Source organism: Quercus robur, chromosome 6 (genome assembly GCF_932294415.1).
Source record: "Quercus robur chromosome 6, dhQueRobu3.1, whole genome shotgun sequence".
NCBI classification, from domain to species: domain Eukaryota; kingdom Viridiplantae; phylum Streptophyta; class Magnoliopsida; order Fagales; family Fagaceae; genus Quercus; species Quercus robur.
This window is the reverse complement of record NC_065539.1, coordinates 18,407,297-18,431,394: the sequence shown is the minus strand read 5'-3', so window position 1 is coordinate 18,431,394 and position 24,098 is coordinate 18,407,297. Positions and strand designations below refer to the sequence as shown.

The window sequence follows — 24,098 nt, the reverse complement described above, 5'->3', positions numbered from 1 at the left end:
TTTGGTCCATTTCGATTCAATTTGGTCCATTTTAATCTTATTTAGTCCATTTGGTCCACTTTGGTCTAGTTTGATCCAATTTGGTGATGCCTTGGAGGAGAAGTTTGTGTAGAGAGGAGCTGATTCATGACAATCATGTCACATTCTTAGCGTAACTTAATGAAATTACATTTTTTTTTTTAATGTTATTAAAGTTTTGTATTTTTTTTCTAATATAAGTTATGAATTTATTTATATCTGCTTTCTCTTTAGGTCATGTAAGATGTATAGAGGATGAATTGTTTTTAAGTAGTACTAGAAACAAATTTTAACTACACAATACATTATTTATAAAAGAGTAAAATTTAGGTACAATATCTTAGGTTCCCCACTTAAAATTTTGACATCTATCCAATTTAACAACCAAGACAAACAGCGTTAAAACTAATTTTTTTTTCCCCTTCTTCCTTCTTTTTCCTATACTACAACTACAAGAGAACCCATGGCTTCAGATCTTTCGAATTGTAGGATCTATGACTTCTGCTAAAGAATAAACAGATATCATTATCAAAAGCAAACAAAAAAGCCCCAGCAAAAAAATAAAGAAGAAAGGGGGAAAAAGCAACAAAAAAAAAAATCTCATCTTTTCTCTCTCTCATGGCTTCTAGGAAGTCCAAATCTCCAAAATCAAGGACCACCGCTATTTGATCTACAAAATCTCTTCAAACCCACATGTGAATCTTTTCAAAATCTCCAAAATCAAGAGCCACTTTCACTTCTTCACTTGCATCTTCACCTTCTCATCCCTTACCTTCTCCTCCTCAATCCTTACCTTCTTCTTCTTACCCTTCACCCACCGGCTTTTTTACCCTTTGTTGGCTTCAATTTGGTTTAGATTGAGGGTAAGAAGTTGGAGAGATCTAATTCCATGGGGTTCTACAGTTCTACCTTCTACGTTTTCTCACAGAATGGAGGAATAAAAGAGAAAAACAAAAACAAATACTATTTTATTGTTGTTTGTTTGGGTTTTTAAATTGGACAGATTTCAAAATTTTAAGTGAGGAACCTAAGGTACTATATTTAAGATATTGTACCTAAGTTTTGCCATTTATAAAAATATCTATCTTATATGATAATTGAATGTAAAATGCATTATGTTTCTTTTAAAAAAGAAATCATAAATTTTCAAATAACAAAATTTAAATTTTAAATAACTTTCAAGTAACAAATATTAATAGCTTAATTTAGAAAATCCAATATATTATATCAATTATATTTTGTTAGAAAATAATCATATCATTTAAAGAATGATTTGAGACTATAAGTCTCATTTACTATTTTTATTTTTCATTAAATAAATAACAAATATTCAAAATTTTCCATGCATTGTATGAGTCTGTGGCTAGTTCTTATAATTCTCCAACATATTAGAGTCTCTCAATTAGTGTCATGAAATTTGAGATTGAAATATTGGGTGAAGTACTAGTCTTTATACATAAACTACTTAAGAATTAATGTCATAAGGACGAATTTACTCTTATTTAGGATGTATAAACTCCAAAGATTGTGTATCCCACGGGCAGATACAGAGGGTAAAAAAAAATGTTTCCCATTATCATCTAGAATTTGATGGTTGATATCTCAAGCTTCTAATTAAAACTTTTGCAAAAATATTATTTATCTAAAACAAAATTTTCGAAATTATAATATAGCTTCTAAACAGATATATTATCCATGCTCAAACAATTTTTATTTAATTACTTACAAGGAAATCTCTCACTGCTCATGTTATTGGGATATCATAACATAATTAACTCTGGGATGGTCTCTAGCTCAGCTATGAAAGCAACAAATCTTAAATTAGCTCAGCTGGTGTCAAAAATCCCCATGGCAATTAACTAGTGTAACTTGTCGTCCACTAGATATTTTTTATAGATGAGAAGGATACCGACTTCTTGGTTGTGGTCACTGTAAGATGAGTGATGCCCCGACAAGAAAAACGAAGTAAAACAATTGCTTTTCAAAGCCACTTTGTAAAAAGTCATCTATGTAATATTCCAAATAAGACTTCATGCTCTCACATTTTTTTTCCCATGTTTTGAAAAGAAATTTAGGCCTATTTTTCTAAGTTCTCATAGAATGATGATAACAGAGTAATCTAATTGTCACCTTTTTCGTCACTATCTAATTTCTTATCTTTCACTGTCTCACACTCATGTTCTTGATCACTTTGCTTTTCTTCATCTCCTCCTTGATCTGCTATTTCGTTCTTTTTGGCCTTAGCTTCCTCATTTTCTATCCTTTTCAGTTTGAGGAATTCGATCAATCCCCTAAGAACAATGTCAGGCTCGTCGTGCTTAATCAGTTGCTCTGCTACTTCAGCTGGGGTTACTTGGGTGGTTCCAATAGCCTCCTCAATCTCTCCAAACAGTGCATGCTCTTTAATCCCAAGATAATTAGCAGCAAGAACTGTAAATCCATATGGGGTGCAATAGGACATGTGAATGTGGACATCCATGCGTCCTGGGCGCAACAATGCCGAGTCTAGCTTGTCCTTGTGGTTGGTGGTAAAAATGATAATCCGCTCATCGCCACAACTCGACCAAAGCCCATCAATGAAATTGAGCAGGCCAGACAATGTCACCTATCACAATAGAATATTTTATTCAGAAGAACAATGATATACATTCACAAAATAATTCACAATTGCCAAGATGATAAGTTGTAAACAAAGACAAAGTCAAGACTTGGAGTTAGAGGGGCTAAGAGGGACAATGCTCACAAAATAAAATTGATTGACAGGACTAAATTTTTTATAATTTTGCTATTGGGATTTTGTTGTTGGGCTATTTGTTGTTGGGCTTTTTAATTTTATTTTAGGATTTTAGATTCATAAATTATTTAATGACCTTTGAGAAGGATAATGATATCGTTAAGGGTGAGTCAAGTGTAATTTTATTGAACCAAATTACTAAAATTAATACTTGTATAAATACATACTAATTCTTTTTTCAAAATTTGGGGGGATGACCCTCAAGTCTAAAAAGTGGCTCCATCCCTAATTATGAATAGTGCTAATGTCAAATTTCAAAGAGTAAAATAGTCATTATGAAAGAAAGACATTAGATAATCTAGTCATTCAAGGAGGTAATTCTTAGGTAATCTTGCAGCAGTAGTTCGGGCTCTTATATAGGAGGTGCCTACCTCTATACGAGAGCTTGAAGCACTACATCAAGACACCTAAGAGCACTAGCATTGGGGGGTGTAAACACCCCCCAATTGCTATTTTACAACCCAAGACAGCAAAAACTCACTCCATCTGGGTTTGTATACTTAAAAAAATTGCAACCTATGAATAGTAAGGTTGCATATATGTAACCTTACTATTCATAGGTTGTAAAGAAAAAAAAAATTTAATCTTGTGATTGTGTGTGAAGAGAAAAATATAGTGGGACGAAAGAGAGAGAGAAAATATTTTTTATTATTTTATTAGGTAGTTTATATTATTTTATTGGGTTGTATGTAAAAATAAAATCTGAGGTGTAGAGTGAATTGTAAAATAAGTTAGTAAAATAGATAAAATAATGTTTAAAGATGCAAAATAGGATTTTTTTTTTTTTTTTTTTTTTTTTTTTTTTTTTAACATTCCCAGATGCTCTTAAGTATTTTTATCATTCAAAGTTGAAAAGAGACATATCCTAAATGAAAAGAGTTCTTGTAATTGAAAAAGTCATATCTACGAGGCGAGAAGTTATTGGGCTTTTGCTTGCATGCTTAGGCTGATGATGTCGATAAAACAAACAGAATATTCATATAAAAAAGAAAGTATGCTAAACAAACGAAATGTGATTGGTTATAGCAACATGTGTACAATGAAATAAACAAATAGAGTAATATAATCAAGGTTTAAATTCAATTATAAAATTTTAATGTATTCCACTTAAAGTATTGTGCCTATATAAGTCTTAGACATATCATGATTCATGAAGCATGATCAATGCCTATAAAGCATTGATTATACTTCATGAAATGCGTTTTGTAAGATAAAATACTGTAAGTTTAAGCAAACAACCAAATTCAATATATAAATGTGTTTGGTATAGATTTATTTTACTTTTCTTAAAATAGAGTAAAAATATAATTATTTTTAAAAATGATTTTAAAAACCTATACATAAAAATAATATATGTAAAAAAACTTGTAACAAAACATCTCACACTAAAAAAAAAATATTTTCAGTGAAGGCACAAAATCTTCTCATTCATTTGGGCCCAAAAACTAAATTAAAAAATATATATATAAAATATAAAAACTTCACTACCAGTCTGATGACGTGACAAGATCACAGGAATCCCTACGCAATAATTAAGAGTAAACTAAGACAATGGGCCTGAGTACTGAGTGGCGCCTTCAGCCCAGTTAACCCTACAGTGAATAAATAAATAATGCACATTTTCCATTCCCTATAAACAAAAAGTCAAAAATGTCTCTCTCACTTTATGCAACAACCAGACACTGCGATTTACAGAGCCTTTTTTTTGGGCTCAAGTCGCTAGTGAGGTCAGAGAGCCCGTTGTCCACATCTATACCATAACCCCACCAACTAGGCAACTACAACTCTACAATTAAATTCTTTTTTTTTTTTTTCAATCCCATATTTTATTTTGAAAGGCAATTATTATATGGACAGGCAATATCTGTTTGGTTTTTTTAACTATTTTCCTGCATACATATGCGTTTTGATTGGTGAATCAACAAAGATAGATGCTAAGAGAATGAAATTGAGTTTGTTTTTGTTATTAGGGCCAAACCTCCAATAGGACTTCATAGCAACACATTAGACTCCCCTGAGAGTGACAAAGAAAGAAATAATACCACACAGATTTCTAGAGCTTTTAAAGGGGAAACAACCACCCAAAATTATCAATTTGAGGAGAAGCTTCAATTATACAACTTTTTATTACTTTGTAAAATCATTGAATGTTGATTTAGGATTAAGATTAACATTCCTAGATAGCCTCTCTTTTCCACAAACTTTTTAAAGGCTTTTAGATTAGGGTCTGTTTGGATAGAACTTATTTTGCTGAAACTGAAAACTGAAAACACTGTAACAAAATAATTTTTAAATGTGTGAATAGTATCGTGGGACCCATTTTTAATGAAAAAGTTGTTGAAAAATGTAATTTGTGGGTCCGTGAACAGTGCATTCGTGCACTGTTCACTACGGAAAGTCAACATTTGCGGTTACTGTTCAATGAACAGTAACCACAATACACCAAAACGCGTGAAAAAAAAAAAAAAAAAAAAAAAGAAGAACAAAAACGCAGGAACAAAACGCAACGCAGCTTATAAGTGAACCCAAACACACACTAAGACAAAATATTCATTTTAGGCCAAAATATACTATTAATCCCCAAATTTTAGTCAATCAGTCATTTTGGTTTCTAAAATTTAAAGTGAATTCTTTTAGTCCTTTGTAATAACACATAATCACTCCATTAGACACATCAAAGCTAAAAAAAGACCACTTTATATATGTTTGGAATTAAAATCAATCACTTCAAGTTTGTTGAAAAAACTAAAAACAATCACTTCAAACTATACATCTTGCCAATTATTTAGTATGTCATCACAAATTAAAACACAAAAAGAAAGGAAGTCAACCATACTAGAAACCTAACCTGTCTCTGTTGGGAGTGGCGTGACGAAGAGTCTGTTTCTGCCGATCGGTCCTGAAACTCAATGGTACAATCAATATCCTCCACCACCAAAATGGACTTGTTGGCCATTGCAATGAGCAACCTCCTAAGCTCCGAGTTGACCTGAATCTCCGTAAGCTCCAAATCATAGACATCAAAATTCAAGTAATTCGCCATTGCAGCAATCAAGCTAGATTTCCCAGTACCCGGAGGACCATACAACAAGTACCCTCTCTTCCAAGCCTTCCCAACCTTCCTATAGTACTCCTTCCTCTTCACAAACCTTTCAAGATCTTTGAGAATAAAGTTCTTGATCTCTAAGTCCATGGCAACCGTGTCAAATGTTGCTGGGTGATCAAGGTTCGTAGAGGTCCACACGTCTGCTAGATTACCGTACATGCTATCAGGGCTAACAGTGAAGATCTTCAATGACTTGATTTCTTGTTTCTTGGACTTTGCTTCTTGTACAATGTAGGGTAGGTAATGAGTCAAAACCATGTCTTTGTGTTTCTTGTGGAAAGTAAGCTCGAAAGATCGGACCTCAGAGCGTAGTGTGGAATTGAGATCACGAGGGTTGTGAAAGCTTCTTGACTCAACTTGGCGACAGACTAAAACCCAATTGAGCTTAACCCCATTAAAGATATCCATCACTTCTTCATTGCGTTCCATGGCGATTGTAAAGTCCTTTTCTTTATCGGACTTGCACACCTTGAGTCTTTGTGTGTTGGGTGAGATTTTGCCACCCAAGTAGATCTCTGCAGCCTCGTAGATTTGGTTGTTGACGAGACCATCAAACTCGTCGATAACCATGGTGATCTGGGACGAGAAGCGATTGAAGAAGCTTCTGATGCCAGAGAAAAGCAAGCCTTGGAATTCATGGGGCAAGAAATCTTGGGCTATTGATCGAAAAAGCATAGCAGTGGCAGCCACAGAAGCTGCGGCTGAGAGAACAGTCTTTGCTGTGGCCAATTTGGTTTCTACAGAAGATGAGGCCTCCATTTTTGTTTTGTTTGTGTTTTTCCAATTAGCCCTCAAAGTTTTAGGCCTTGAGAAATATTGGTTTTGACTTTAATTTGATCTTGATGATCTTGTGCTTGTTTTTGTCTAGTGAGAGTGTCTAGTTTATTGTTTTTCTTTCCTAGGATAAATGTAAAAGAAAGATTGGACTAATGCAGAGAAAATTATGGGGCCAATGGCAATGGGGTTGTTGAATCCAACGCAACATTCCAAAATATAGAGAAGCCATTGTTTGATTTGTCCTTCCGTCGGGATTAGGTAGCCAGCGTTCTTTTTCTTTTGTTTGTTATTTTCTCTCCAAAATTTGTTGACTGTGTAGACTTTGAAATCTTCGTCAAGAAATGAGATTGAGATCTCTTGGGCTTACGAGGATCACAAACTTGTCTACCCTTGGTCTATGACTTAACTTCTAAGTCAATAATTTTGAATCTAAGACCTAGATGACCAAAAGCTATTGGAAAATTACGGGTTGTCTATATTCATGGGATGGAAAATCAAAAACCAAGAAACCTGATCAATAAAATAAAATATAGAATCCATGCTGCACGGGCTTTTTGATTTTTTTCTTGATTTTTAATAGGAGTTGCACGGGCTTTCTGATCCAAACCTTCAAGCTTGTTGGATTAGGATAGACTAGCCAAAGCAACACCATCATCTTGGATGGTCACAAATATTAATGTATACAATATGAAAGACGCTATGTATGATAGAATGAGTGATGTATAAAAAAAAGTGTGTGAGAATTGATCTCAGGCCTCTCAAGTTGAGGCCAAAATATAAGAAAAAGGGATTGTGTAGATTCCAAACAATAGATTTGTTTAATTTTATGTTCATTTCTTTTAGACTAGAATGTGTCGTTTGATAACAATATTCATGCTCTAGGAAAACTAAACTAGTATTGCATTTTTCTTAAAGACAAAAGGTTTTGCTTACTTGCAGTGCCATTGAACACCGACGTGGAAATTAAAAGTAGAGTTGTAAATGAGCCAAGTTAAGCCAAGCTGAGTATTAAAAATTCAAACTTGTTCATTTAATTTTTTATTTCAACATAAGTTGAGTTCGAGCTCATCACTAAACAAAATTTTATGTTCAAGCTTGACTCATATTCTTGTCGATCAATCTCTAACTTGTTCATGGGCTACTTGATTAACTTATTCTTTCATTATATAATGTGAAATTATGGCTAAATTATTTTACCTCTTCATAGTTCTATTAATTTTTACTATGAATAAATTGTTTATATCATCAATAAGCTATTAATAATGATTTAATATCATATGAACATATTGACAGACTTATACAATCTAATTTTAAGTTATATAAATATATTTTTAGACAAATATACATATATAAATATAATATTATATATAATTAAATCGAGCCATCATGTTCACGAGTTTATTCACGAGTACATTATTATATTTAAGTTTGACTCATTTAATAATCGAGTCTAAACTTAGCTTCTTTCCTAATTAAACCAACATCTTTTTCAAGCGGAATTTGAGCTATACATAAACAGTTTGTTCTTGATTGGAAGTTAATTTATTATTCAGATATACTGACTTCTGATCAATTAATGTGGGCCCATTCTTGTGAACGGGCTTTCATATGGCCTATTTGCGAGTGGACTTTTGGTCAATGCATAGGAAGTCCAAGTCCCAATTCCACACCTACGTGCATAATAAGCAACTTATTCAATGGGTCAATTTTCGGCTAACAGGCTTGTGCAGCGAAGTTTCGCACATCCCCACCAAATTATTGTCAGGGTCTTTTGCTGGAATCCATGTCATATTTTGGATTAATTATCTTGTTTAGCAATTACATAAAAATCTTCTCTCACGAGGGTGGAGTGCACAAGCTTAAGACTCATTCAACTTGGTTGTCTACAATATTTTTTTGTACAATAGGGGGCAAAAACTATGGAGCGAGTGTATAAAATACTTTCTCAATTTTGGGGTCTTATTTCTGATAAGAGGCTTTGAGACTTGATGAGTAAGAAAGATAAATATATAATAGTCATCTATATTGAATGAATAATTGATGACGATATTCAATACTCACTTTAAATGTGTGGTAGTTGATATAAGAAAAATAATCGACTAATCATTATCCTCCATGGATGATGCTTATAAAGCACCGAGCATTGTTACCCTAATAAAGACATGCCACAATCAATTCCCTAAAGCAGGTTAGCATGAAGAGAAGTATAAAACCTGCCTTACACCTACAAAATAAGGCATGCAATATCAACAGAAAAATATTCTTCTTATTCTAAAAGCCAAATCACTAACTAGATTGTCAAAGGCTCCCCCACGTGAGCACACTTTGGTGGCTACTTCGATTAATTTCTTCTTTTTGCAGTTCTTAAAAGGTTCTTTAAAACTCAGAATTGGACGAATAACTTAACTGATGATTCCTTACAGAATCCTAATATAATTATTGGTCGGGGGGCGGGGTGGGGGGATAGGTTAACTTAGGCATAGCCTAGGCCTAAAGCCACCACTATTGACAATAAAAGCCACCACTATTGACAATAATGTAGAAAAGGAAATTAACAATATGGGAAAAATAAATACTCCTTTTTACTTTGTGAAGATAGATTATAGAGCATTAAACATCATGATGGATGTCACTCATAGGTGATTCAATGATGTTGAAATAGTCCGTACAACCTTCAACAGGTGTGAGTTGTTCGTTCGTTACTGACTTATTGTTATGAAGTGCCCAACAACACTAAGATTGGTTGCAGAATATTTTGATGGTATCAAATATATCCATGTAGAAGATGCACAATGGTGATTTTTCTTTTTTAACTTATTAAAAAAAATGGTGATTAGTTAAACCTATGCATAAAGCATAGCACAAGGCAGAAGAAAAACTAAACAGATCTGCTCAAGCATAGCAACAATGCCAGAAATATGTATATCGTAAAGTCGGATTTAGATCCTTTAGATTTCCTAGTATACTCTACCAAATAAATTTCCTTAAATTTTAACCATTTTTTAATGATTTAATAGTTTGGATTTTGTCATGTACATTCCACTAACAATAAATTTTTTTTTTTTTTTGAGAATGCACTGACAATAATCTTAATTGTTTTGTTTGCAACATTATTTTATTATTTTAAGAGTACTATTAGTAGAATGTTGATATGGCAAAATCCAAGCTCTTAAATTATAAAAGAGTGGTTAAGATTTAAGGAAATTTATTGGTAAAGTACCCTAGGAAATATAGAAGATTTGAATACGGTGAAATCAAGGTAATATGCTCAAATTTCAAAATAACATGTTCAACAAAATTTAGATTATGGGATCAAAAACCTAAGATAATAGCAAAGTCAAGATGGTGTATTTAGCTAAGTCCAGATGATTTGTTAAATAAGATTAAGGGCATGATTGGTACACCAGTTGAAGATTACAATAAAAATAGTAATATTTTATTAATATGAATAAGAGATGTTGTAATGTAATAATTATTCATATTTATATGTTTATTATAAAATTAATTGTTATCTATGGAAAGTTCTTAAAAGATTACGCATATGGAAAGCCTATATTTTTGAAAATATATTAATTTCAAAAGTTGTTACAGCTACTAAGCAAAAGCTTTATTGTCATTTTAAGGACTAATTATTCCTCAATTTATGGAATAGCTATTCTTAAGTAATAATTATTCCCAATGATGCAACTAAATAACTAAATAGTTGTTACATATTAATAATTATTCCATTACAAAATCTATTACGGCATACCAAACATGTCTTAAGATAAAAGTATCTAGCCAAACAAGTGTTTCACTAGTGAAGGTGTAACAAGGCTTATAACAGTTTAACCATGACAACGTGAAAGTATTTAGCAAAGCTTAAATTATGGAATCCAGTGAAATTAATTTTTAAATTATGAGTCTGTTTCTCAAAAAAATTCTATAGAGTCTGGTAAGTCGACATCATAAAAAAGATATTAAAATACATTCAATAAAAGTATGTAAATGATTTCAACAAGCTTAAAAACATGTTCGACAAACCAATACTGAAAAGTGAAAAGTCCAAAAGTGCCAAGCTACCAACTGGGTTTAGCCAAGGTGTCGTGCCATCATCTCTCCGAGGTGACACATCGGCACAACGCTCATCAGCATCACTAATTAATATTTAAAGAAAAAAAAAAACAAATTATTTCTAAGGTAAAAAAAAAAAAAAAAAAATATATATATATATATATATATACACACACACAAACATGGAGACAACTTTTGCCACAATTTTGACATTGTTAATTATGAGTGGTGAAGAAAACTTGATGAGTTCATGTAGTGAAAGTAATTAACCTTAATTTATAGTTAGCCACGTTAAAGTTGTGGCACAAAAGTTGTAATCTATATCTATATAATACTAAAAGCTGAAGTGTAGCATTTAATATTACTATGCTCACATCGAGTCATGTCAGTAGTCATGTCATTCTCATCTTATTTTCTAAATTTGTCCTATAATTTTAAAATACTAATAAAATTAAAATAATTTTTAGCCTATTTCCACCATAAAGCCCACTTCTTATAAATTTAATTCCAGTAGCCTAGTTCATATAAATTTAATTCCACCATAAAGCCCAAACCCAAGCATTTTCAACCAAAAAACCCTTTGAAAATCACAATTACAACTTTCTGTATTTCCTTCCCTTTTGTTGCACAATTTAAAATTCCAGTCTTCCCACGTTCTGTTTCACCGTGTCAGATTTGGTTCCCTCCCCTTCCCCACCTTTTAATGGCAGCTTCTCTATCTTCCTTCCTCCTTTCCTCACAGTATATAAATAAATACTAACAGAAACTGAATGATTTAGTTGAGGTATCACTAAATCCCAATTTGTTTTATGCTCTATTCTTTTGCTTGATGTTTTTTATTCCCTTTTTACATTTTGTTATTGCCTCTTTCATGCTGTGGTGGTGATAGTTTTCAATTGGAGCTCTACCTCTTTATGGTCTGTTCATCTTGAGTCTTTGGAATGAGTCTGAATTTTTTATTGCTTGGTTTTTTAATTGTATTGCCGAAGAAGGTTGCCCGGCAGCTTTGCAGCTCCCATAGTTTTTCCACATCATCAATATTTTATTTTTATTTTTTAATCTTTTATTTTTAAAAGCCAAATTTAGATTTACACTATATGCAGAATGTATCCCGTCTCTCATTCGAAATTTATCTAAAATGAAGATCCCACTACTTTAATTGTTGATTGTTTTGGTGATCTCTCAACGGTGAAGACCAAAAAATTAAACTATTTCTGTGGCTTCCACATTTGCTTCTCATCAAGAAGGTACCAATAAAATAAGACTAATAGCATTCTTTTACTTTGATTTTGTGCTAAAGTTTGAGTTTCAATAATTTCATTCACTCAAATTCTCTTCTTTGCATCCAAATTTTACATGGGTCATTATCAAAGTTATGGCCCTCATATATTGTGGATATGGATGTATTAGGTAGTGGGGTCGTGGGTGTAGTATTGAAGAGCCTTTCAGCCTCAGGATCTTAAGCAACTTGGAGACAACAATCCTACAACTTTTGCTTTAATGTTCTTTACTTTCATGTGTTTAAGTTCTTTTTTTGCTATCTAGATTGTTTTTAGCAAATTTGGTTTAGCTTAGCTTAATTTCCTGTTTAATTGTATTTTTATAATTTTTTAGGTATGTGTAAATGAAGATTTTTTATTATTATAAGTAATTGAGTTTATTAAATCTGAAAAAAAAAAAAAAAAAAAAAAAAAGGTTTAGGAAAACAAAAAGAGAAAGCTATTAATTCAAAAAAAAAAAAAAAATCTCTTTAGTATTATTTTATATACTTGCCCTTGGTTTTGTTGTATTGTAAAAGAATTCTGTTACCATTAATTTTTTTCTCTTTTCTTATTTGTTTAATAACAGGCATACGTTGATTTTGAAATATTAGAGAATGAGTTTGAAAGGACCAAAGAGCTTTATGAAAGACTTTTGGATGGATTAAAGCACCTGAAGGTATGGATAAGCTATACAAAGTTAGAATATAGTGTTTAAACTTCAGAATTGTTTCGTACGGTTTTTATTTTGTTGGGTTTTATAGTTTATGTTGCTTGCTTGGGTGGTGTTATTTGATTATTATTCTTTGTTAAGAAAAAAAGGTTGACAAGCTGATTACAATTTGGTATTTTTGATGCTATTTTGTTTTTTTTGTTAGCATTTGGACCCACAATAAATATATCAGCTAAGTAGTTGACCAAATGGCCAAATCACTAATACACTAGCACTAGACTAGGTGTAGAACAGCAACTTGTGAATAGTGCAGCAACATAGCAACAATGAAACCACACATGATCGGTTCTATAACACACCAAAAATAGCTTTTATATGCATTTAAAAAGATTCTACAAACAACCGTTTTAGGACAGTAAAACACATCAAATTCTACTAAGGGCCTACATTTTATTGCTGTCATGATTTTTTATGTTACCAAATGTGAGGCTTAGGGTCTAAATTTGGTGAATTATTTTATTAGTTACAATTGTTTTCATATTAGCCTGCTTTACTTTTTGCACAAATTATTTTATTTATGGATATGCTTATTTACCTATATTGATTTCAAGAGGTGGCACTGACAAACTATTACTTGCTAATTGGAAGAGTCTAGAGCATGATCCTATTTTGTCAGTATTTTTTGTTTTTAAGCAGCGTTTGGATTTAGATGAAACCAGCACGTTTTGTGTTTGCATTTTTTTTTTTTTTTTACCAGAAGCACGTGAACACAAACCTGCCAATGGGTTCCATGCATTGTACACGGGACCCATTACCACTTTGAACATCCACACATTGCACTGGAATAGTACTGTTCAGTGGGTCCCGTGCACTGTTCACGAGACTCACAAATCTCTTTTTTCAACAACTTTTTCATTAAAAATGGGTCCCATGATACTATTCACACATTTAAAAATTATTTTTCTACAGTATTTTTAGTTTTCAGCAAAATAAGCTGTATCCAAACGGACCCTTAAAATGTTTAATTTTTTTTTTTTGAATATTTGAAAATGAACCAAATGCTACCATTTTAAATCAGGGTTTCTTAGATTTTTTTTTTTTTTTTTTTTTTTAATTTTTTTTTACATTATTCTATTTCTCCCACCCCACCTTGCTCTATTACCCTCCCTAGTCCTAGAAGAACTCGAAAAAAATCATGTTAATCATTTTGGCGCTTTTGGCGCTTTTGCAGGAAAAACACGTGGCATTAGATTAAAGCATGGACCACTTCCTCCAGGGCTTCAGGCACGTACAAGTGTGCATTGCTAGCAAAAAAAAATTAAAAATTAAAAAAATAAATAAAAATTGGTACATTGAGCATTGCATCTGCTAAGACTGCCATGCCCATGATCATGACTGGCCACACCACTCCAAGCTGTCCTTTTAGCCCTCGTTTAAATGTAGCTATCGTCTTACGTGATCACCCTTGTAAGTTGTAACCAAGTGCGACCCCAGTTGCACCTTAATGGACTCGTCTTTTCCAAATATGATTCTATCACGTTCTACTCATTACAAAATCCTTAATCCAATATAAATGGGTCCTTCAATTTTTACGGGAATCTTTTCATCAGAATAATGTTATATCCACAACATTTTCACAATCATTTCTAACAAATTTTAAGGTGACAAACATTCACTAGTTTTAATATGGGTGGATTACTGACATTACTTTTTCATCAACCAACTACAATTTGTCAGTTGTCACCTAGGCTTTATTGTTAAATTGTTTCTGAAATGTTGACATGTTGTGGAGGAATTTCTCTTCCACTAAACCCAACATTTTCCAATTATTCTCAACTGCAGTAATCAAGTATATATCTCAGGCTTATTTCATTCATTGTATACGCGTGATGTGCAACATGAGAGCTCAGTCTCCATCTCTAGTAACCGTTCAAAATTAAAATGGCACAACCATAATGTACAATTTTATGTATTGGAGCTTTCTAGCACCTAAAGCATGCATTTCACTATCTCAGCATCACTAAAGCATCATCTTCACCTCCTTGTCGTCAAACATATAAAACAAATGAAATTTAATCTTAATCCACTAGTTTATTCGCAGAAATAATATAATTTGAACTCGTACTTAATTCCCCTTTAAAACAATGGTCTATAGTGGATAACGTGGCATTAAAATTGTCTTTTACCAGCATGAATCTTCGAAACTTTGTGTCAAGCATCCCTCCTAAGATGCTCCACAATTTTATAGTGCAATGTCTAGATAGAGCATCCTGTCTCATTCAAATGTTATGTATTTCGTTACTATAAAAAAAAAAATAAACATGCACCACCTCTTATAACCATATATAATTCACAAGTTTAGGATCTTCTCTTTCTTCAATTAGTAGATTGCTTTCAAGAAGAAGGGGGAGAAAAAACCACCGATGTTCAATTTGTCCAAGAAAATGCTACTTTCTCTAGCACCGAACCACTATGACATTAATTTTGTTGCAGTGTTTTCTGTAGTATTTATTTTTCTAGTGTCAAAAGCTTGGAGAAGAGTCACAAGTGGAAAAAATGACATCCCTGGCCGGCTGGGGTTGCCTTATCTTGGTGAAACCATTTCTTTTCTTTCAGCCACTAATAGTACAAAAGGATGCTACGATTTTGTTAGACTCCGACGACTATGGTCAGTGATTCTCTTCCATGTTTATCAATATTGATTCAACATAGACATAGTATATGAAGAGAATCAATCCTCCAAATATTTCTTTCTCATTAATAATGAGATTTTTTTTTTTTGTTGTTGAATATTTCTACTTCTATTATGGTTGACCTTTGGGATGCTAGTACACCATAATCGAGGATGTTTGAGTCTATAAATTCATTTTAAAAAAAAACTGGCAGAATCAATCTTTGATATTACTTGATAAGATTCAACCTCATTAAAGTTTCAAAGTTCTGAGTGAAAATGAATTGATCAGGGTAAACAATATTCATGGATAATAATCAAATTAAAGTTTGTGGCAGATATTAATATGTTATAGATCAAGATTAAGCTCTATATGTTTCTTGGTCCTCTATGTACTTCTAGCCCTCATTCAAATGGCCTTTGTAGATTGCTATATCCCTTATTAAAATGATTGTTGTGGTAATGTAGGTACGGGAAGTGGTTCAAGACAAGGATGTTCGGCAAGATCCATGTGTTTGTTCCAAATCCAGAGGGTGCAAGAATGGTATTTGCTAACGATTTTGTACACTTCAACAAGGGGTATGTGAAATCAATGGCAGATGCGGTTGGAAGAAAGAGCTTGCTTTGTGTGCCACATGAAAGTCACAAAAGGATTAGGGGTCTTCTATCTGATCCTTTCTCCATGAACTCTTTGTCTAAGTTTGTCAAGAAATTCGACAAAATGCTATGCGAAAGGCTGAAGAACTTAGAAGAAGGTGGGAAAAGCTTTGTGGTGCTTGAGTTCAGTATGAAGGTAAGAACACAATTGTTAAACTTGAATTGGTGAGTTTTTGTTGTTATATAACACTAAAAATATGCTAATTAAGCTAAAGTATGTAAACTGACATGAAAATCAAGAAAAGAAACTAAGTTGCATTCAGTCATGAATGATTATAGGAAATCTAGCCTGCCAAATAAAATAGCGGTTACAACTTAGAAGTAATTGTACAGTGTCTAACCTTTTGACAATGTCTAATGTACAGTTAACATTTGATGCAATGTGCAACATGCTAATGAGCATAACAGAGGAATCCCTGTTACGAGATATCGAAAGAGACTGTACCTCTGTTTCCAATGCCATGTTATCCATTCCCTTCATGATTCCAGGCACCAGATATTACAAAGGCATCAAGGTAAGATGGACAACCCTAGAGAGATACACAAGAACCAGGATTATTAAGTATCCTCTTGGAATGCTATTGCAAACAAAATCATTAAAACCATTAAAAATAAATAAATAAATAAAATTATAAAAAAATAAAAATAAAAATAAAAAAAATAAACACTCCAAAATGAGCACCTTGTAATAGTGAACCAACGATACTTCTTAATCTTCAACTTTAAATTTTCTGATACTAACAGAATTTGTCAAAGCAGGCACGTGAAAGGCTCATGGAAACCTTTAGAGAGATAATTAGTAGACGAAGGAGTGGAAAGGAGTCTCCAGAAGACTTCCTACAGTCCATGTTACAGAGAGACTCATATCCTTCTTCTGAAAAGCTTGATGACTCAGAGATTATGGATAACCTATTGACATTGATAGTTGCAGGACAGACCACTACTGCAGCTGCAATGATGTGGAGTGTCAAGTTTCTTGATGAGAACAGAGAAGCACAGGACAAACTTAGGGTGAGTATCATTCATATTTTTAAATCAATGTGTCCAATAGAACCTAGACTTAATGGTGTCTTTTAAAGATTTCTCAAGCCAGAATAAGTTCTTTCAGTTTTCCAATAACTTCAACCATCTTTCTTTTTAGTATAATTCCTATACAAAAAGTATTACCATCTTTATTCAAAAAAAAAAAAAATCCTAATCAAAGTATGTACTAGGTACCTACTATTTGAAAGTTTCCTCCTTGAAAAAAGTTAAAAGGGGGAAGTTGAAAGTTGAAACAAGATGCTGAAATAATTGATCTACTTTACATATTTGGTATCTGATATAGCAAACGTATCATTTAATTAGACATAATTCCAATATGGAAGGATGTAAACCCCCAGCCTTCTACTTCTTTTTTAAAGGTGAAAGAATTCGTAGAAGGGCTTTGATTGTTTGAAATCCAAAAGTGTTCACAGTCACACTGCTTACATGTGTAAAGTGTGCACGTCCATTAAAAATGTGGACATATCTAGTTATGGGAAATGTGGACATTGTGAGAAGTAGTGTACATCTGGGAGTATAAAACAATAATTTTCCTAGGTAGAAAGGGCAGGGATACTCACTGCTTATTCTAAGATACTTCCAAAGATGCCATTGGTAGAGACATATCAAATTACCAGATTTTCTTATCAGACCTGCCATTAACGTGGGAATTTCTTTCATATCAGAATATCACGGTAGGCTGCTCATTATCACTTTTTTTTTTTTTTTTTTTTAATACCAATATTCACTTTTGGAAGATTACTAATATTCCCTTTTGGTAGAAGGCATTTTCCATGGCACTAAGGTCTGACATTTCTTAAAGCTTGCAAAAGTGGAAGTTTTGTGCACTGAATACGGTCTTTTTATTCATTTTTGGACTAATATTCTTGTTAAATTATAGGAAGAACAATTGTCAATCACCAGAAGCAAACCTGAAGGAGCTTCACTTGCTCTTGAAGATCTTAACAGCATGTCCTATGGTTCAAAGGTTAAGAGATCTAATGTGAACTGTCTATGTTGATGAAATATCCTGCAAGCTATACAATTTTAGATTATTCCATGAATATAAGTGTATATATGCTATGTTTTGTTAAATTATCAATTGTCCCATGTTTTGATCTTTCAATTTGTATTTAAAGAATATATATATATATATATATATATATAGGATTGAGTTATACCACTCCATAACTTTTTATAGGATTATTATTTTGAAAATCCAACCGTCGAAGTACGTAATTTCTCTATTCTTTTTTTTTTTATACAAGATAGAATTCTACTCTAGCCTCATCTAAGTGTATATGTGTGTGAAGCTCCCTCCTGGAGACTTGAACCCCGGCCCTTGCCCCCCACACTCTACAAGCACTTATTCTCTATTCTTAATATGTACATCAACTTTCATTTTAATCAAGTGTTATTTACAATTTAATATAGAAATTCAAGTTTTGTGTATATAATGCTCTTGACATCTTACTAGCTTCATTCATTTCCAGGTTGTCAAAGAAACATTAAGAATGTCGAACGTCTTGTTGTGGTTTCCCCGTGTAGCACTAAATGACTGCAAAATAGAAGGCAAGATTCTCTTATTGTTTTAATTATGTTGAAAGGAAAGAAGAAATTGCTAATTACCACTTATCTCTCTCTCCATGTAAACTAGTAAAAGGGTCTTGAGGCGGTGGCATGAATGCAGCCAGAAAAATGTTCTAAGGGCCAAGATTTTATTTATTTATTGGAGGAAGAAGGGGCCAAGATTATATAGTGATAATAATGAAAATTTTTTGAAGTTAGGAATTTATCAAATAATAATCTATCTTGAGAATTCATGCTCTACTGACAACAACAATAAAAGTTAGAAGCTGATTTTTTGAAAAAAAAAAAGGAGGGGGGGGGGGGGGGAAGGAAAGTTAGAAGCTGATTAACACTATATAAAATTGATTCTCAAAAAAAAAAAAAAAAAAAAAAACTCTATATAAAATATAAAGAAAATCTATGTATATATCATACAAATATGAAATTAATAAAAATTGTATTAATTTATTTAACTCACTAAGTAGCAATCCACCGCAACGTACATAAATATAAATATAATTTTCATACTATTTCATTTTCAAATTTTTAAGAACTCCGGGTCCTACACTTATGGATATCTGTTTATTGTTTTAAGAAAAAATAAATAAATGGGGAAGAAAGAGTTGTGAAAATTATATGAATACGACTTTTAATTTGTAAATATATAGCATTATTATAACTAAATGGATGTGTCTATAAATTGATAAGTTGCATTACAAATGCCATAATATAATATGATTTTTTTTTTTTTTTACATTTATAATCCTAAATAAAAAAATTATTAACTATTATTTTTTAATTTTAGAGTGATTTAAAAAAATATATAAATTTAAAACATAGATATGTAAACAAGAAACTAGCTAGTTATATAAAACTTGTACAAAGGATAGAATATTATTAAAAAGAACACTCATCGTGGGTCCTTTTGTAAGTTGTGACTATCAATTCTCACTCATGAAAGCTGGTTTTTTTTTTTTTTTGATAATCACTCATGAAAGCTGTTTTTCTCCTCGACAAAAATGCCATTTGTTCATTTATGCATTTGTATGGCAGGTTTTGAGATAAAGAAAGGATGGCATGTAAACATTGATGCAACTTGTATACACTATGACCCAGATCTGTACAAGGACCCTAGGCAATTCGATCCTTCAAGATTTGATGTAATTAGCTCTCTGGCCAGATCTTGATGTTCCCATATTTGTTGTTTTGGTATGTGTTACAGTAATGGTTTTTAGGCCTAAGACATAAAGTAACGTATCTGCATTTGTCCTCCGGCCAGGGAATGCAAAAGCCATATAGTTTCATAGCTTTTGGATCAGGACCCAGGACATGCTTAGGAATGAATATGGCAAAAGTGACGATGTTGGTCTTTTTACACCGACTGACTAGTGGATACAAGTGAGTTATTTTTTCACTGTAACTATATTCCATCATGCTTTCTAATTTCTTCTACATAACATAACAACTGGTAAATCTTGTCACACAACTTATCGCACGCTACCATACACAAATTGTGAAATTGTGGTTTGAAAATTGTGAAAACACGATTTCATAATTTCAACTAAATTTGTGTTTAATTTCAGCCCATGTGGCACAGTGTGTGCATACACACACTGTGAAATGATTATTACCCCAATAATAACACTCCCCCGTTTATTGTGTAGGTGGACAGTTGATGATCTTGATGTTTGCCTAGAAAAGAAGGCACATATTCCTAGACTGAGAAGCGGCTGTCCAATAACTTTGAAGCCCATATGAGATGGGAAGTAAGCAAAGATGAGTGCAGAGAATTCATTCTCCATGCCAAAGTTTGAGAATTTATAAGTTGCATGCATGCTTGCAACCTTGTTTAGAAGAAGTGAAGCTTCTAGTATTGTTTTTTGTTTTTATAAGATGAACTTCATAACATAGAATAGATTTCATCTTGAATCCTACTATTTGACAGCATTTGCTTTTAAGCATAATATAAGCAGGATATACTTCATCCAAATATATATATATATATATATATATATATAAGCAGGATATACTTGGTTTAGTTATTGCAAAATTTTAAGGGTTAAGCTATATTAATGGGAGATTACATGTTGAGTCACATAGATAATCAATTTCCAGCAAATGGTTTCCAAATGAAAACATAGTGTGTGGGCCGTGCATTGCATGGATTATCATCTAGTGTACCAATATACTATATGTTCTTGTGTACCAAGCATCACACAGTTATATAGGTCCCTTGAGTACTGCCTCAGAAGCATACGGGTGTCAAACTCCAGACATATGCTTAAATTTTCGATACATATGGGATAATCTACCATATACTATTACAATTCACTCTTACATGCATGCATGAGAGGTCCACTTGTGTAAGTCCAATAGTATGAGAGGAGTGTTGCATAAGATATTAATTGGGATTTCTATTAGACTGCAAGTATATGGATATCATGAAACTACAAGAAACTACAGAGATTAAACGAATATAAAATTTTAAAATAAAAATTAGTTTTAACCTGATTGAATGGAAGTATGCAATTCTAATATGATGACAATGTACTTGTTACTTTATCCTTTCTATTGATAATTAGCGAGGTTTTGACGACATGCCCAAAAAAATTGCTTCAATTCGTCGCCTAATTTATTGAAATTTTAAAAATTAAAAAAAAAATTAGTGACAAAATATTTCATCACCTAATATGGTCAAATAAAAAAAATTATAAATTAAAAATCATTGGTGACGATTTATTTCTCTAAATATAATGTTTAGTGACGAAAATATTAGGTGATGAAAAAATTTCCTCACTTATTATTTTTTTATTAAAAACATTTACACCTATTAGTGATGAAAATTTTTGTTACCAGGGCATTCAGTGACTGAGATTATGTGACGAATGTTATTTCATCACCATATGTTTTCAATGACAAAATAAGGACATATTTTGACAAAAAGTTTCGTCACTATAGTCCATGTTTATTGTAGTTTACTGCTGCCATAATATTGGAGCATAGAACAGTTCAAAGAAAAAAAATATATTGAAGCACTGAGGAGTTGGAAGTATATAAACTAGACTGCTTGAATGCTAAAGCAGCTACCAAAACAAAAACCAAACATAAATTTTGCCGTAACTGAATGTTAATGAAATGGAAGGTAAGGGTCTAATTACCTTGTCTCCTTCATTCTTGTTTGTTTTTGAGTTATTTACTGCTTTGTTATCTATGCTTTAGTTAGGATTTTATAACTTTTGTATTAGAAGCATGCTAGACTTTGTTAGATTTTTGTTTTATTGTTGCTTTAACACTGAGTTTCTGGGCAAGTATGCATGCGTACGCATACTATCGATGCCTCATGGTCTTTGACCACCCCGAACGGCTACACGTGCTCTCCATACCTGTCGATAGGGCTCGTAGAAATGGGCGACAAGCTGCTTATGCAGCATCCTTGTTCCCCTTCTCTTCCCTCTTTTTGAGAATGATGCATGCTCTTGGGGGTGAATTATGACTAATGAGTTTTTTTTTTTAATTAAGGTTTAGAAGTCACCACCAATCGTTGGGTTTTTCTAAGGTGTGATTAGTCACCTAACTCTATGTTGATTATATTACCAATCTTAGGTTAAGAAAAAGTCAGTTTTTGCCTGATCTAAATGGATTTGAAAGTCTGGTTACATGTGGGGAAGGTGTTAGGCACCCTACAGCACCTGTCATGAGATAGTCATTTATTTTGATAAAATCTTAATTTTTCATCATTGGCAATAAAAACAAGCTATTGACATTAGCTTTTGGGGCTTTAAAGAATTTGGACTTTCAGGTTTGATTTGGGAAAGGTGTGTGGCCTTTACCGATGCTTTGCTAGCACATTGGAATTGTCACCAAATTTCCACGATGAAAATCTAGTAGTACTTCGTCTTATTTTTGTGGTAGAAATCTAGCAATATTTTCGGTGAGGTGCATTGTGGCACGCATAACATTATCCTCACCAAGCTTTTGTGGTGAGAATATAGCAAGAAGATGTCATATTTTCATGGCAAAAATCCAGCAGAATTTGGCGTTAAGGTGTGACACTATGCACCGACAGGGTTTCATGTCTATATATACGGCATGCATCAATATGCTCGGACTAAGATACGCCGAGGCTCACCAAATTACTGAACACATAATGCGTGTCATATACATGGGGAAACTGATGTTACTAATTGACATGGATAAGGGCAATCACACACGTGGTAGATCATGCACCCAGTGAAGCATGAATATGCATCTGCAACATAAGCCTTGATTGCATACCCACGCACATGGTAGGAAGTATCTAGGAACTTTTTCACCAAGTAAAATGTATGAGCCTATTGGTCAGGTCATACAAGAGAGGGATGCAAGTCCTAGAGAATATATTGACTCTAGTGCCTGGCAAAGAAGCCAATCGCCTATTCTTGAGGAGAACAAGGCTGGAGTTGATAGAACAGGGGAAGATGAATCCATATTGATTTTTGTTCGTTCCCTATCCATTGTTTAATAATGAGTATCATGGTGTGGAATTGTAGAGGGGCTCTTAGCCCAAACTTCCAGCAATCAATTACTAACATGGTTAACGCAAATAGTCCTGATATCCTTATTGTTACGAAAACTAGGATTGAAGGGAAATTTCTACAGAAATTCTAATCTAGTGAAGATCAAAATAACATTAGAGTTTAAAAAGTCTCTCTAACATTAAAGGGGTCAGGGTGCTGAATGATGAGTATTTCCCTTTATTTATAGAGGTGTAAATAGATTAGAAAATAAGTTAGATCTAACTTAGAAGTTAGTTGACACAAAATAGGGTTATCATTAAAAAAAAAAAAAAGGATTTGGATGAGTTTTAAGTCAAATAAAACAAATTGAGGAATATCTTAGGAATGTGTCAATTGGCACTATTGAAGTTTCGATCAGCACTTTTGAAATGCCGATTTGGCATTCCGGCAGATTCGTCCAATTTCAGATTTTTGCACATTTTGGACTATTTTCAGCATTTTCCTGAGTTTGAAAATGTACTTGGACTTGTTCAAGAGTTATTTTCATAATAAACTTCATTCCAAAATAATAATTAGGATTTTAAAATAATTATACTTAGGATAATTACTACAAAAACCTAATAATCTATCCAAATTTAATGTTTATCAATTTACTTGTTTTATTCTCATGCAACAAATCACATCTTAAGAAAAATACTTGACCAATCACAAAAATTATTTTAATTAATTTTCATTAACAACCAATCAAATTTCAATTAATCACACGTGATAAGTTTCACCCAAATGAATGCATACAAAACATTAAAATTTAATCTTGTGATATATTTCGATTTGACCATCTAATTTGGTAACCAAACGTATCATTGTGATCATTGAAATCTCAAGATCATTTTCATGTCATGTAATGAATGAGTTAGTGACTAAACACAACAATGATTTTTGGAGTACATAAAATGACCATTTTGCCCTCTTCCAAGGTTAAATTATGGGTATGAAATGGGG

At 32.6% G+C, this 24,098-nt stretch overlaps 2 protein-coding genes across 2 annotated transcripts; one reads left to right on the top strand and one right to left on the bottom strand.

The window, feature by feature from the left end:
- Positions 1–1,869: 1,869 nt before the first annotated feature.
- Positions 1,870–7,016, bottom strand: LOC126733088 (AAA-ATPase At3g50940-like). The gene is made up of 2 exons (XM_050436238.1): positions 5,661–7,016; positions 1,870–2,623 (listed from the first exon to the last, which is right to left on the bottom strand). The coding sequence occupies exons 1-2, from the start codon at positions 6,675–6,677 to the stop codon at positions 2,138–2,140; spliced, it is 1,503 nt and encodes a 500-aa protein (XP_050292195.1). The 5' UTR covers positions 6,678–7,016; the 3' UTR covers positions 1,870–2,137.
- Positions 7,017–14,989: 7,973 nt separating this feature from the next.
- On the top strand, positions 14,990–20,590 carry LOC126733086 (abscisic acid 8'-hydroxylase 1-like). Its single transcript, XM_050436235.1, has 9 exons — positions 14,990–15,348; positions 15,820–16,144; positions 16,374–16,523; positions 16,768–17,019; positions 17,933–18,019; positions 18,525–18,603; positions 19,654–19,760; positions 19,880–19,998; positions 20,265–20,590. The coding sequence occupies exons 1-9, from the start codon at positions 15,104–15,106 to the stop codon at positions 20,356–20,358; spliced, it is 1,458 nt and encodes a 485-aa protein (XP_050292192.1). The 5' UTR covers positions 14,990–15,103; the 3' UTR covers positions 20,359–20,590.
- Positions 20,591–24,098: the final 3,508 nt, after the last annotated feature.

Bases quoted from the DNA above. Each gene is read 5' to 3' on its own strand.
- LOC126733088 (XM_050436238.1), bottom strand. From the start codon at position 6,677: ATGGAGGCCTCATCTTCTGTAGAAACCAAATTGGCCACAGCAAAGACT. The intron at 2,624-5,660 runs GTTAGGTTTCTA...CTATTGTGATAG, and splicing joins GCCACTCCCAACAGAGACAG to GTGACATTGTCTGGCCTGCT.
- LOC126733086 (XM_050436235.1), top strand. From the start codon at position 15,104: ATGTTCAATTTGTCCAAGAAAATGCTACTTTCTCTAGCACCGAACCAC. The intron at 19,761-19,879 runs GTAATTAGCTCT...TCCTCCGGCCAG, and splicing joins TCGATCCTTCAAGATTTGAT to GGAATGCAAAAGCCATATAG. The intron at 19,999-20,264 runs GTGAGTTATTTT...TTTATTGTGTAG, and splicing joins CGACTGACTAGTGGATACAA to GTGGACAGTTGATGATCTTG.